At 39.0% G+C, this 16,188-nt stretch overlaps 1 protein-coding gene across 3 annotated transcripts in view; it reads right to left on the reverse strand.

Moving 5' to 3' along the window:
- Positions 1-16,188, reverse strand: part of LRP2 (LDL receptor related protein 2) — a 232,305-nt gene that overhangs the window by 63,000 nt on the left and 153,117 nt on the right. For all 3 annotated transcript variants that reach the window (XM_024243330.3, XM_054549456.2, XM_054549457.2), the window contains 9 exons: positions 15,980-16,145; positions 15,434-15,592; positions 13,965-14,254; positions 12,738-12,941; positions 11,609-11,851; positions 8,772-8,897; positions 6,900-7,019; positions 3,741-3,872; positions 1,866-2,067 (listed from right to left, as the gene is read on the reverse strand). In XM_024243330.3, coding sequence (XP_024099098.3) covers positions 1,866-2,067; positions 3,741-3,872; positions 6,900-7,019; positions 8,772-8,897; positions 11,609-11,851; positions 12,738-12,941; positions 13,965-14,254; positions 15,434-15,592; positions 15,980-16,145 — 1,642 coding nt within the window. The remainder of the gene's footprint in view (positions 1-1,865; positions 2,068-3,740; positions 3,873-6,899; positions 7,020-8,771; positions 8,898-11,608; positions 11,852-12,737; positions 12,942-13,964; positions 14,255-15,433; positions 15,593-15,979; positions 16,146-16,188) is intronic.

Here is a 16,188-nt window from a genome sequence, read left to right on the forward strand (position 1 = left end):
CATAGTAATGATAAAGGAAGAACCCAGAAAGCTCAGAATGGGAGGAATAAAGGAGATAACTTGGAGTCCAATCAAAATCAACACCTGCTACCGTTCTTGTGCCTAGAGTCTAAGCCTAGGTATTCAGAATATATTTACATCTTAGACTAATGCTATTAGCAATTTACCAAATTCAGAAAAACTATAGAAGTGCAACACAATAGAACTCTTGAGCAGTAGGGAGAAAATATAGACAAAGAATGATCCACTTTAGGTGCAAAAAATAAAAATCTACACTTTACACTCACATTACTTAAATACAAACAAAGCATATTCTACTGCAGCTTCTCTACAAAAGACAGCTCCACCTCTTGAATGTCTTTGGATTGTCAGTTCACAAACTACCACCTCTCAGCAATGTCCACTCATCAGAGGATGAATCACCCACAGAGTGTATTTTCTTGATAGCATTTATCTACTTTTAAAATTACTGCTGAGTCCCTGCTCCTTCACCTCCTCCTTCTTCCTCAGGACCACCACAATAAACACACAATCGTACACTACACTGGACTCCAGTGGTACATTAGCATCTGTTGATGAGCTGCCTGCCCCTCCGGTCAATGGCCCCTGTGACTCTACTGCTCTGATCTTGTGCCTACTTAGTGTATCTTTCCCATTGTCTTCCTTCGCATGCTGTAAGCTGGCCATTCCTGTTGCTCTCAATGTGCCTGTGTGTCCCTTAACAGTCCTTGGCACAAGCAATATCTCTTCATGGCTCCAGTTGTGCCCACTTTCACCTCAGGAAGTCCTACTATGTCAAACTCACCTTCTACCTTGAGCAAGCTCCTTTCTGGACTCCCCTACTTTTGCTAATGCTCGTACTATTTTACTAGTCAATCAGGATTGAAACTTACAAATTGTTCTTCTCCATTTCCTTCCATAATCCAAGTATTTGTTAAGTGGGATTATGAGAAGTTGGGATGTTAAGAATGCATATAAACTGTTTGAAGAGGCCCATTGGAGAAAGAGGTAAGAAGTCAAACAATGGAACATTGCAGGAGAGGTCCCCCAAACCAGCAGGCTGTGAGCCGAATCTGTTTGATCCACACAGTGTTTTAAGAATTTTAAAATTTGTTTCCAGCATTTAAAATCAGACTATTTCATATGAAAATCCAGATTTCCAACTTCTCTCAAAAAGACAGCATCAGAAAGTCTGGCCTTCCAGCCCTCCTGCATGATATTGATCAATGTCTGCATCCTTAGTTGGAGACATTGTCTCAGTTCACTCCACCTGTCTCTACTTGACTTTGAGCCTAAGAGCCAAGCTCTATTTATCATCATGCTTGTGCTGTTATTTTTCTTATAGTAGAGAGAGGAGAGTGAAACAGTTCTTGTAATACCAATGCCTCTACTCCAAGTGGAAAACTAAGCGGGTCACCAGCTTCAAGAAAGAATTCTTATCTCAAGCCCTCTCCATTCATCTCCCTGGCCCTCTGTGCATGGCCAGATTCTGTCTTTCACAGGCCCTAGGCATTTTTGCCTTCTTGGGCTCCTTCCTCCATAAAAATATTAAAAATTATATTTAATTTTAAATTGTTAATATGGTATTATATATTAATAATTTATTTAAGTATCTAACTTCTTTTCATTTTAATGCAATCATATTGGTATAAAGCCAGATATATTAATATTATATATTAAAATACTTTCTTTGATGTAAAAGTTTTTTTTCCTTTCGATTTTGAAAGGAATCCAAACATTTTCATAGGCCACCAAAAGCATCATGGGCCCTGGGCACTGTGGCCACTGGGTGCCTAATACGTAAGTGAGCCCAGCCCCCATGGACATTTGAGGCATGCTGGGTAACTTTCGAATCCTCAATTCACCTGAATATCTTTGGGATACACAGTCCGTAACCACAGGTGAATTCATTTTCAGAGCAAGTTCTCCTGGTGCAATTCTGATTCTCATCATAGCCATCAGTACAATCCACATCACCATCACAGACCCAAGACTGGGGAATGCACCTCCTGTCCGGAGGTCTGTCATTTACACAGAGAAACTCCGAATCCGAGCAGTTTTGATTCTCTGAAACCAAAGCACGCAAGAATCAGAAAGCATGAGAGCTCAGTGCAGCAGTTAATTCTCTTTGCTTTAATGTTACTTACCATTCTAAGTATGAAAGGAAATGGGAGGAAAACACGTAGACCAATTACATTGCTATTATAATAATACATCATAATAAAAATACCTCCAAAGGTTCCATTTTAATTGCTTTGGACCCTGGCTTTTTCAAAGAAATCAATATAATAAAATGCCTCATTTATTTTTCCATAAAATACATTAGAAGGGTCATACTTTTTCCCTTAGGGCTTCAGAAAACCACTGCCATTTTGTTAATTGGATACCGAATGCCTTATATTTTGGTAACTTTTTTTAGTTTACACAAGCACAATGTGAGATAGGTATTTTTACACCATTTGTACAGATGAGAAAACTGAAGCTCAAGATGGTTAACTGGATGTCTCAAAGTCACAGAACTAGGTGAAGAGCTGGGGCTTCAAACCTAGGTCTTTCTCCTCCAAATTTAGTGCTTTTTCAACTACATTATAGCTACCACCCCAAGCAGTACTGGGGTGGAGAGGAAAGGCATATGTTAACAGAGTTGTCAGAACCCGTGATGCTATGAGGAAAGAGAGGAGATGCTGACATCGAATCATTAGTGTCCACAAAATAAAAGAACAGGTGTTTTATCCAGTCTCATTGCAGGTGAATAGGAAACAAAAGAAAGAAGGAGATGTTGGTAAAGACAGGTGGGAGAAATGCATACGCCACAATCCATGTATGTGCAGCTGAAAACCACCCATGTCAGTGGATAGGGTGGATAGGGTAAATGTGGAGTTGTGATCCACCACCAAAGTCACAACACAGGAGGGTGCCACCAGATGCAAGCAGCAGGGAGCCATTGAGTCTATTGCCCTACCATAGAAAGACATTATTCTAACACTGATTAGATTAATTCTTGAACTAGCTAAGATTTCCATACCCTGTTGATAATGAAAATGATGTTCCATTATCTACTTAAGAGGCATAACACCCCTCCCTCCATGCCGCTTTAAGGTGACAAAGGAAACTAGAGACAGTTCATTGTTATACTGTGAAGGTTGCTATTAAGAGTGGCCAACCACTGGGTACAGTGGCTCATGCTTGTAATCCCAGCACTTTGGGAGGCCAAAGCAAGAGGATTGCTTGAGCCCTAGGCAATATAGTGAGACTTCGTCTCTACAAAAAAAAAGTATAAAAAATCAGCCAGGCGTGGTTCTGGGTGTATGGTCCCAACTACTTGGGAGGCTGAAGTGGGAGGATCGCTTGAGCCTGGAAGGTGGAGGCTGCACTGAGCCATGACCCCACCACTGCACTCCAGCCTGGGCAACAGAGTAAGACCTTGTCAAAAAAAAAAAAAAAAAGGAGAGACAACCAAGTATTTGTGGGGTTTTTTTTCCCCCTAGAAATGTAGGACATTATGTCCATTAGCTAAATGTAAGAGAAAGAAAGTAAACATAAAGTCATTTTTCATCACTCTGAAGCATTTAAGTGGATGATATCAAACACTCCCAGCATAGAGAAACAAAGGTAACATTCTATCAGTGTCCATTCAATTACAGAGAAATCTGCAATCATACTCTCCAAACACAGAAAAACAACTCTACTGTGTTTCCCTGGAATGTGACTCTGCAGAGGAATTAATCAGCTTCACTTACGACACTGGTGCCTTTCATCCTCGTCACTCATATCCCCACAGTCATTATCACCGTCACAGATCCATTCGCTTGGGATGCACCTCCCACCATCACACTTGAACTCATCAGCTAGGCATGTTCGCTCAGAGTGACCTGAAAAGATCAATAGCATTCTCAGTGAAAAAAAGTGGTTTGCAGTCCAGGAATCTGGAGACAAGCTGGCTGTATCATGGGCTGTCTAGAAAACCTGAAACAGAGCATTATTTCATTATATACATCTAGGGTAGTCCTCCATTAAGACTAGTACCAGTGACCAACAGTTTGAGGTAAAAGTAGTCAACTGACAGTACAAAGCCCTAATTATCTTTGATGACTAAAATGAGATACAATATTCCCTTATGTGTATGGTAGAGAAAGAACACTTCTTTTCCAGGAAAGATATGAATTACCTACTATTTCACATGTTTCTATTTTAAACTCTACTTTTCATCCAAAACCATTTTGTTTCGTGCAAACTCCCCCGCCTGCACTCCCCATCCCCACTTCCTTGCTCCCTTTCCTTCTTTCCATAACACTTACCACCACCTTTCAACATACTAGATAATTTACTGATTGGTTGCCCGTCTCCCCTCTTTACAATATTAGCTCCATGTGGGTAGGGATTGTTGTCTTATTCACTGACACAGCCCAAAAGTTCCTAGAACACAGCTGTTCAATAAATACTGAATTAAAATAAGTCACTCTTCTACTTCAAATTAGCCATCACTGATTCAGATGCTTTAACCCTAACCCCACATGTTCCTATTTAACTAATGAAGGTGTCATAGGCTCCCAAACCCAGGGTGCCCTGGAATTAGCCTAAGGCAAGAGAAAGTACAATTGCAACTGATAAAGACACAGCCTATATCATAACAGTAACAAGAAACAGGCTCTTTCAGAAGCTGCTGTGAAAAGTGTGTACATTGATCCAGACTTTTTTTTTTTTTTTTTTTTGAGACAGAGTCTCACTCAGTGGCCAGGCTGGAGTGCAGTGGTGCAATCTTGGCTCACTGCAACCTCCGCCTCTGGGGTTCAAGTGATTCTCCTGCCTCAGCCTCCTGAGTAGCTGGGATTACAGGCGTGTGCCACCATGCTCAGCTAATCCTTGTGTTTTTAGTAGAGACAGGTTTCACCATGTTGGCCAGGATGGTCTCGATCTCTTGACCTTGTGATCCGCCTGCCTTGGCCTCCCAAAGTGCTAGGATTACAGGCGTGAGCCACCGCGCCTGGCCTGATCCATATTTTTTGAAGAGACATATCTCCTTTGATATAGCAGCACCACTTCTGGACATCTAGACCATAAGGATCTTTCCACATGTGCACAAAGGATGTTCATCCTGGCACTGTTTTTCATAGTGAAAAAATGGAAACAACCTAAATGTCCAACCACTAGGAAAAGGATAAAAGTACATGGACCATTCGTATTTTAAAGTATTCTTTGGCAGTGTACAGGAATGAGGCAGGTCTGTATTTGCTGACATGATGTTAAGCTTAAAAAATAAAAACTAATTGCAGAAAATATGTATAGTAAGACTCCATCTGTTTTTTTAAAATCTATATATCAAGATACATAAAAGTAAAGTAGGATATATAAAAGATAAAAGTAAGGCAAATTCACACTCAACCTTTTAATAGTGATTATCTTTGAAGAGTGAGGGGATTGGAGAAGGATGAAAAAACGTAAATTTTACTTTTTTGTACATCGTATTATTTCTTTAAAATAATTTCTGAATATTATTACTTTACTACAATGAGGATATATTCATATATAGATTATGTGCTTATTTTTATTTAAATATATCAGGTCATTGGTACTCACTGCTATTACTATGGCTTTTGTTACCATAGAGAAGTTTAAAGACTCATATTAATTATTCATATATTTGAACCAATAATTCATACATTTGAACCAATCTCTAAGACTATTCTACTCATCTAGTAGTTATTAATTATTTCCTTTACAGGTCCTCAAAACTCTATGTGCCCTTTGCTTTCTATAAAACTTTCAGTGTTGGGGAAAAAGAACTTAGTGAAGCACTCCAAATACCACTCTCCAACACAGAATTTAAACCTGAGAGAAAATTGGAACTGAAAATAGTTTGACTTCAGCTATAAAACTATACTAATGATCCTAAGAAAATATCCTGAAAATAAAATGTTTTAAATAAGATGTTAATATTTACTGCAATGATATATACAATAGAGGAATAAAATAAAAGCAACCTAATGCTTAATAATAGAGGCAGTTAATTCGATGATACTACAACCACTCAATGGAATATTATAGTCATTAAAAGGCAGTATGAAGACAAGGATGAGCAAACTTTTTAACTAGATAGTAAATATTTTAGGCTTACAGGCCCTATGGTCTCTGTTGCACCTACAGGACGTGGCCATAGTAGAGGGACAGCAGCCATAGATGTTATGTGGCTGCATTTGAGTAAAATGCTGTCTATAAAGACAGGCAACTGGCCACAGCCATAGTTTTCTGACTCCTATATAGCACTATGATTTATTGACAGGTTTTTTAAAGCAATGTAGAAGATCGTATTTTTATATTTTTATAATTATGTAAAAAATGTGCATGGATATAGATTAGAATTTGTGAAGGCAAATAGCAGCCTCTAAATGTAAACAGGGCATAACTGTCCCCAGGAATACAACCAAAGGCCCCTGCAACTTCTTGGGCCTCTTGTGCTCATAAACTGGCACAGAGAGAGAACAGGAAGAGGATGCATGCCCCTAATATACTCCTTCCCCATGTATATGACTCCAATCACTTTTGGGTCCTCTGACAGCTTTCTGGGCCAGCACTCAACCAAATTCAGAAACTTCAATTGAGAGCCAACTAAAATTAAGTTCTACCAGCTAAGCACTGTATTAGGTGCATCACCAATATAATTTCATTTTATCAGCATCAATCAGCAGCTTCCGTATCCTGATCAGCTCCCCACACAGTGCTCTCCACTAACAGGTCTTTAATGAATATCCGCTGAGCAGTGTCAGCATTCCAGATGAAAGCTGGGACAGGAAGTCCAAGCATTCAGAAGCCATGACCCTGGTCTGTATTTGAAGCGGTTGGAAGAGACTGAAGTTGTCTAGCTGCATCGTGATGTTTTTCATGCTTGCTTACTCTCTTACCACAAGAGGCAGGTTCATCAGAGGCATCAAAACAATCTGTTTCTTGATCACAATACCAGTGTTGAGGAATACAGCGCCCAGATGTGCATTGGAACTCACTGCTGCTGCACGTGTGAGTGGCTGCGGGAGGGAAAGAAGATAAAATCCATGAGCAAAACACAAGCATGTTCCCATCAGTCTTAACAATCTGCCTCTATCTCTGAGCTAGATAATAGTTACCAAAAAAGGAAGACTGAGCCTGGAAAATGGATGCTTGTGTAAGCTTTCTGTGGGGAGGAAGAAGTATGGGAGACAGAAGGAAGTCAATCCTGCCCCAATTCCCCAATTTGTTTTTCTAGATTCCAGAAATCAAAAAAAAATTATATTTGTTAGAAATACCAAAGAACTGTCTTTGTGATAAATGAAATCACGAATTATAAGTCTTGGTTTTATTTTTTCTACTATAATGTAAAATTAAATAAATTCCATTGTAATAATAATTAAAAGCAAAACAATAATGTGATCATATCTAAGCTCACTCCACACACAACCTTTTAGCTATGTTAGATAATAACTCTAGAAAGTTGGCAAAGTTATCTTCGTATTCATCCTTGGAATACCAGACTTTTAGTTGAGTAAGTGGGAAACTCTGCCTATGTTTGAATATTGACTCTTTTCTCGAGTAACTGTAGGTAGCTCTGGTTATATGCATTTTCCAAATTGTTATGTGGGTGCACATCTAATTCAAGTCTTGTAATTCTTCTGGTCTATAAGGCCATCTTGCTTTGGCCCCTGATATCTGATGATTTGCCAGGGGAGAACTGACATGGAAGCAGAGGTCCCTGAAAAGTCAGCAATAACACCTATCTGTCTAGCTCTATCTTGTGGCTGCATCCTGAATTCTGCTTCCTTGTGCTGCTGTTATTACAACAGATTCCTCTTCCTGTGCTCCACCTAATTTGGTGACAAATAATTATGATGAACTTTGATTTCCTTGGGAGGGGACCAGTGACAAGAGTTTAACTACATATACCCAGAACAGGGAAGGCCAATCACTAAATCCTTAAATTATGTATCTATTTACACTAATAGTCTCAAAGTTATCAAACTTAAGAAAGGCCTTTTAATTTGAGCTATAAGTACAGGAAATTGTTTGAATGAACCAAATTGCTAAACATGAAATAGAGATTTCTGAAATTCAAACGCATCTAGGGGATATAAAGATACTTTCAGTTACCGGTCAGGCACGGTGGCTCATACTTGTAATCCCAGCACTTTGGGAGGCTGAGATGGGTGGATCACTTGAGCCCAGGAGTTCCAGACCAGCCTGGGTAACACAGAGAAACCCCATATCCACAAAAAATACAAAAATTAGCTGGGCATGGTGGCACATGCACATAATCCCAGCTACTCAGGAGGCTGAGATGGGAGGATAGCTTGAGCACAGGAGGCAGAGGTTGCGGTGAGCTGTGATCACACCACTACACTACAGCCCAGGTGACAGAGTGAGACTGTCTGAAAAAAAAATAATTTTCAGTTACTAATGGCCACTATAATAACATTAAGAGTAAATTGTAAGGGCTTAACGGGCAAATTCTGCCTAAGTACATGAAGGCGAAAGGCTTTCAACACTGGGAGAAATGGCTCTCCAATAGTAGCAGATCTCTGGAAGAAATATTCGGGGTCTGGGAATTCCAGCCAGGGAACAGAGAGAAAGAGTTTCTCATACCCCTGCAATCACATACGAAAGCAACTGCCTACCACCTCTACTTAGAAGGTCAAAGTGAAATGACAATTGAAATCAGCCCGAATACCCACGCTTCATATCTTTGTATTAGCTCACAACATGCATCTCTGGAATGATAGAAAGAAAAGCAGTTTTATCTTACTCACTGCAATAAGTAGGGTTTTCATCACTGTTATCTCCACAGTCATTGTCTCCATCACACAAATAAACGCGAGGAATACAAATATTTGAATTATGACATTTTGTGTATCCAGACTGGCAAGTGCGATCAGCTTGAAAAAGACAACCAGATAAATATTAGGAATATATCCACCAAATATGTATTATGAACAATATCCATGCTAACAGATCTATTGTAGAACTCAAACCACTGTAAGGGCAGCATTTTCAAAGCCATCAGAAAGGCAGGATCCATGATACTTATGTTACCTATAGATTCTGTAGTAAAAAGACATATTTCCAGCTGATACTGGGGAGAAGGGAGAGGAGACACTGGTTTGTAACTTAAATCATCTGTTTTCATTAATTAATAGTATCAACAAGAGTTCCAACTCTTGGTAAAATAAACTATGGCATTTCCACACAATGGGGTAACATGTAGCTATTAAAGGAATAAAGAAGATTTCTATATACTGATAAGTAATGACAGTATAATCTTCAGGATATATTGTTAATAGTAAGAAAGCAAGGTTCAAAACAGTAGGCTAACTTTTGTGTAAGAAAAAGGACGATATAAGTGTATGTGTGTGTGCGTAGCAAGAGAGAGATGCTTATATTAAAAACAGTAACAACAAAGAAAAGATAAACTAACAAAAATTGTCATCTCTCTGGATAGATTGAGAAGAGCACAGAGGAAGCAGAAAGGAGAGGAAGAAATGAAGGACTTCTATAAATGCACCTCGTCATGTAGTTTTAACTTTGGAACTATGTATGTTATTTTGTACAAATAAAATCAATAAAATAAAATAAAATTTGGAAACAGCAGTAGATAAAGCTAACTATATATCAGGTTGATAGCACAAACCTGCAGGAAAAAAAATTCCAAATATCTTTAAAATAAATATTTTGACTGCATATCTCTAGTGGGACATAATCTAAAAAGCAAGAAGAATCTCGCACTTAGTAGATTTATTGTTAATAGTATTATCTGAGTGGTTATAATAATGTTGAAATTATTATACGCATTTTGAAATTACTATATAATAAAACAAATAACTAAATGTCAAGAGAAACTATGATTTTAAGCATAAGAAGAGATGTAATTATAAAATCTAAAATGTAAACAACCTGTAGTCTTAAATTTAAATGGGAAATATCAATAAAAAGTTTCTTCTAGGTGGCTCACGCCTGTAATCCCAGCACTTCGGGAGGCCAAGGTGGGTGGATCACGAGGTCAGGAGATCAAGACCATCCTGGCTAACACAGTGTAACCGCGTCTCTACTAAAAAATACAAAAAATTAGCCAGGCATGGTGGTGGGCGCCTGTAGTCCCAGCTACTCAGGAGGCTGAGGCAGGAGAATGGCGTGAACCCGGGAGGCAGAGCTTGCAGTGAGCTGAGATCGCGTCACTGCACTCCAGCCTGGGCGATAGAGCAAGACTCCATCTCAAAAAAAAAAAAAAAATTTTTTTGTTTTCCTTAAAAACTGTATTTCCTAGTTCTGACCATTGAAAAGGACTAGAAGCAATGAAAGCTAAGTAGGAATGAGCACCTCAACCCTGTGATAATTTCTAAGTACCACAAAGGGAATGAGGTCTCCTTGGATAAGTGGCTAATTCCAGGACTGGGACAGGAAATATAAGACAAGCTTGAGCTATAAGAAGATGGATTGGGGTCATGTCAAAGAACAGAAAATCCAAGTTAAGGACTCCCATTGGCCTAAGTTTGGACAACTGGGCACCAAAAAAACAGTTGACAGCAGTGTATTAAAACTCATCAAATACATGAAGATCAAAGAGTTCAATATAATACTAAACTAAACTAAACAAAAAGTTAATTCTCCTTTGTCACCAACTCACTACTCTGAAAATTGACAAGCAAAAGGTATTTATCCTGTAGATTCTAATTACCAACAAAAGCTGATAAGGGAAATGTCTTCTTTATCAAACTTCAGCTAATAAATGCAGCAGGAACACTAGAATTCTAAAGAGCCCATTTCATAACTCTTAAAGAAATAATGGGTTTACGGAACAACCACCCATGGATGCTAAAACCATTGGGTGAAAGGATGATGGGAGCTTCATAAGAGATGATTCAGGCTAACACCAGAATCCACTTAAAGTGGGGCAACCAAACATCATGTGCCTCATGAGGTGATGCAACAGGAAACGCACAGCTCCACCTCTGAAATACTCTTACCCAAAGAATTGCACCTGTTACGATCAAAACTCTAGGTCTAAATACCAGTTCATAGGAAATAAGAGGGATAAGATAAATTAAATGGATCAATTATGCAATTAGTCAAGTCCAGAATGTGAGATATTCTACACGACAAGTCACCTAATCTTTCTAATGAATCAATGACATTAAAAAGTGGGAAGTGTTGTGGCATAAAAGAGATTGAAGAATTATAACAATCAAAATCAGCTGCAGATCTCATCTGAACCCTAACTTGAACAGAGAACAGTAAAAGCACATTTTGGGGATAAGTGACAAAATTTGAACATGCACTAGGTACTCAGGGATATTTAGTAAGCACTGTTGATTTTGCCAGGCATTATAATGGCATGGTAGTTATTTTCCAAAATGTTATCAGTGAAGTGCATGTCTAGGAGTCACTTTAAAATACTAGAAAAAAGGAGAGAAAAATGAAACAAGATTGGTATTTGTTGATACTTGCTACCGCGCCTAGCCAAAAATTTACGTTTTAGATAAATACTTAGGGGTTTTTTTTTGGAAAGCCTTTGTTTTTATATAATAATTTCATCTCCTGTGATCCAAGACTTCAGACCCAAAATCACAATAAGCACTTAAGATAAACTTACGGCAATTTTTCTCATCTGAAGTGTTATTATCATGGCAGTTGTCTACACCATTGCAGATAAACTCACGAGGTATGCACCTTCTATTATTGCACATAAACTCCGTGGTGGCATTGCAGTCCCTGAACAGGCACCCTGCCTCATCACTGCCATCACCACAGTCATTGTAGTAATCACAGCGGTAAGAGTATTGGACACATCGCCCATTGGCACAGGTGAAGGCTGTCGGTGAGCAGGTGTGAAGTGCTAAGAACAGGAAAAACATGAGAACAAACCCTCTTGATTAAAGCATTATCCTAATTTTTAAAAAGATACAATTAAATAAAAGAGACACTTTGAATTTACCTTCCAAGGCAAAAAACGCCGCAAAACGGACTGCATGCAAAGTGAGATAACACTTTTAATTAGTTAGATTAAGCAAAATATGTTGTATACCTTTTTTAAATTGTTTTATGCACAAATCAAGTAATTTAAGCACAAATCAAAGTCATTCTATTTCTCTATAATATCAGTTTATCTCAATCACAGAAAAGCATGCAATTATAGTTTATTTCAGGAAAATAAAAACTCCTAGCCCCTATCACAGTCTGCTAGGAAAAGGTAACCAACCTCAGAACTCCCTGAGAAAGTCCACTGTGTTTTACTCACTCTATTCAGATGGAAGCTGAGGATTGGAAGTTATTTTCATAAAATTTTTGAAATAATGACCTTTGTGCTATGAAAATTAGTAAAATGATACGTTTCCTTAGTCCCAAGCTAAGCCAGGCTTAGCATGCACCATGCCTCATGCTAAGGGATTTTTACATATTGTTTCTCTTACTCCTCATAAGAACCCTAGTAGTAGCTCCATTTTACAGATGAGATGTCTGAGGCTTGAGATATTAAGTAACTTTCCCAGGTCTATACAGATTACAAATGCGATCACCAGGATGATGATTGTGCTTGTGCTCTTAACCACTACAGAGGTGATTTAACAGAAACAGTCTGGATTATCAGAGGAAACATTTTTCTGCTCTACCAGGATGCCTAGGCACACATTTCAAACACATTCACACACAGCAGGATTCCATACCAAACACTTGACATCAAGATGCCATTAGCTCCTACCAAAAGCGCCAAGAGTCCAACTCACCACAGACACTTTCCATCTCATCACTGCCATCCCCACAGTCGTTGTCATTATCACACTTCCACTCTTCCGAGATGCAGCGCCCATTGGAGCAGGTGAAGGAAGATGCACCACATCGTTCACCATTGTCCACAATGCAGTGCTTCCTGTTGTTGGCCAAATACCAGTTGCCCTCATGTGGACACTGGCACTCAGCACCATTTGGACCTGAAGAAAGATAATCCCAGAAGAAGCAAAAGATGGATGCAGCCACCCTTCACATTGACCCCTCCACAATAGCACTTGCAACAGCTTCTACATTAAATGCTCCCTAAGACAAGCCATGGAAATTCTGCCCATTGACCTTTTAACTATATTCTGAGTCACTTTTCCATCAAGAAGAGCAATCACCAATTTCTAATAAATGTGCCGATTCCTTCTAAACAACAGGAAATATCAACGACTCTTCTCAGCAAAATTTGCAAAGCAACAACATCAAAAGGCACATCTTCCCGTGAATTTGTTCTTCTTTATAAAATGCACAATGAAGCACATATGATCCCACCCACAAATATCACCAGAAATATTTCAAACTATAAATAATACCTCTTAAGCAGAAAATGTAAATCCTTTTATAAGGAAGGCAGGCTCACTGACAGAATTCCTAGTCAAGACATGAAGTAGGGCAGCCAAGGCCTTCATCTTTCTTTCTATCTCCATCAAGCTTGTATTTAAAATGCCTTCATAGGCTGAGTGCTGTGGCTCACGCCTGTAATCCCAGCACTTTGGCAGGCCGAGGTGGGCAATCACTTGAGGCCAAGAGTTTGAGACTAGTCTGGCCAACATGGTGAAGACCCGTCTCTACTAAAAATACAAAAATTAGCTGGACATGGCGTGTGCCTGTAGTCCCAGCTACTAGGGAGGCTGAAGCAGGAGAATTGCATGAACCCAGGAGGTGGAGGTTGCAGTGAGCTGAGACCCCGCCACTGCACTCCAGCCTAGGCAACAGAGTGAGACTCTGTCTCAAAAATAAAATAAAATAAAATGCTTTCATAAAAGGGCTCCATATAGATTAGAAAAGAAGCCTGCCAAGTCTTCCTCTCAAAATATAGCCCCAGGTCTGTTTTATAAATTACCCTGACATCAAGGAGAATTTGAATTTTTTTCTCTTGTGAGAACTTCAGCTTTCCTTACCAATTGGTATTGTGATCATTATTCTCCATGTTCTAATTTTCATGGTCAATGCCTTACCTGATGCACAGATATGGCTGCAGCCCCCATTAAACTGTTCACAAGGATTGTTACACTGTTGTCTCTGGTTCTTCACAACAGTGTTGATTCCCCTGGGCTGGGAGAGCAAATTTGTGGTCATTGCAATCTGACCTGACCCGTCATATTTGTTAGCTTGGTAAATTCTTTGTGTGTACAAGTCAGTCCAGTAAATATACTGGCCATAGAGAGTCAAGCCAAAAGCATGAACGGCTGCATTGACAATGACTTCACGATCCATGCCCGTCAGAGTGCTGCGTTCAATCCTCTGCCTAAAATGAAGCAAAAAAAAATTTACAAGTTGAAATCTCAAATGAGTTAAGTTTTCAACTGGCAACCCAATGCATGCGCCTCATCATTGTTTACACAAGCCCCAAACTTTCTTTTCAAGTGGGGCATACGGCAGCTGGAAATATTTCTTCTGGTGATGGGAGGTCTTGTTTGCTTATCAAACAATAGCCTATATAAAATCATTGACTTCCAAATATGAATAGTAATCCTACAAAAGGAACCAGGTTGATATTAGAAACAGGAAAACATGAAATAATCCATGTAATGCATGGAACTCAGTGTTGAGCACATAGCAGACTCTCAATAAAACAATAACATTTCCATCCCACTTCCTTAGTGACTTTTTCAATTTGATATTTATTGAGTGCCTTGAGGTGTTTACCTAGAATAATCCAAGCTTAGACTCAAAGCATCACTGCTTTGTTTCAAATAGGAGAATAAAGAAAAGATCAGGAGGTTAGGTGCTTGGCATCACAAGACTAAAATTCCAAAGAAATATGCAAGAAAAATTAAGGTTCCTGATATGTAGACACCAGCCATAATAAACAAAATCATTTCATCCCTTCAACTATTCCATTAGGATGACTGGAATGTGAGACATATGCGGGGTACTTGAAGAAGTTTACATACAAAATTAGAGTTGACAAAAGGAAAATATTAAGAAATGTGCTGAGGAGAAGCTTGCCAGAGAAGAAAGAGTCTATTTGAAAAGACGACAAAAAGTCAGACTGAAGAAAAGAATTTTCTAGAAGACATTGAATGCTAAAGCCCAGAAAAAAACATAATATCAATGGGCATTTAAAAGTCATTCAGATTTTATAGCAGTTACCTAGGGCCTGCAGAATGTAAGTTGAGTAATTCCATTTGTAATTCTAAATTGAGAAAATACATTTATAATTATAGCTGAAATTATAGATATATTTAGCAATGCATCTTTAGACGTCTTTTAGTTCATAACTATTCAATGCATGATATAGATAAATTTTCACAGTATGTTCACCAAGTTCCAATATAAACATAGTTCCTAAAACTGTGATTCTATGTTTCGGCAATGTCTATCTGGCATGTTATATTTTCATCACATGATGCAAATCCCTCTTCTTCGGAAATGGAAGGAAAAACTCTTCTTAACACCCACATGAGTAACCAGAGACACCTACAGACTAGCATCCACCCAGTAGAGAAGGTCCTCCTCATAGTCCAGAGTCAGCCCACTGGGCATGACCAGACTGCTGTTCACAATGGGTACCCGGAAGTTTCCTCCCAATGTGGCTCTCTCGATTTTGGCATGTGTATCCCAGTCAGCCCAGTACAGGTACCTAGTCATACAAAAGGAGTCAATAATTAATTCACAGGGAACCTCATAGTCCTTTAAAAAAAAAAAAAAAAGGACAATATTCTTTAATGGCAAATTGCCAGTAACATGGCAAAAGAAACTCCATTTCTACTTATACAACTCGTCCAAAAGGTATCTAGCGAGTCAGGGTGTTGACTTCCTAGTATGTTGCCAACCTTTCTGCCGTCAAAGGGAGCTATGCGCTGCACCCTCCTTTCCAGGTAAAATCACTCAATATGCTTTCACTTTTGAATCTGTAGTCATAGTGTTATAAGCCCATAACACACTGGCTATCTATGAACATAATTTCAGGCCCCACTTTTTCCAGAAATAAGCAGACAGAAATATAACAAAGAAGATGATGGCATACCCTTGGCAGGGATCTAACACAATTGCTCTTGGTTTTGGAACGCGGGCTATCACAGTGCGGTTAGACCCATCTTCAGCCATGGAATTAATCGTCTGGTTGAGGTAGTCACTGTAATAAATTCTTCTAGTAATCCAGTCAAAGGCAATGCCATCAGCAGTCCCTATACCTGGACACATACCAGCAGACATACACACAAGCACACACAAAGA

This window comes from Pongo abelii, chromosome 11 (genome assembly GCF_028885655.2).
Source record: "Pongo abelii isolate AG06213 chromosome 11, NHGRI_mPonAbe1-v2.0_pri, whole genome shotgun sequence".
NCBI lineage: Eukaryota > Metazoa > Chordata > Mammalia > Primates > Hominidae > Pongo > Pongo abelii.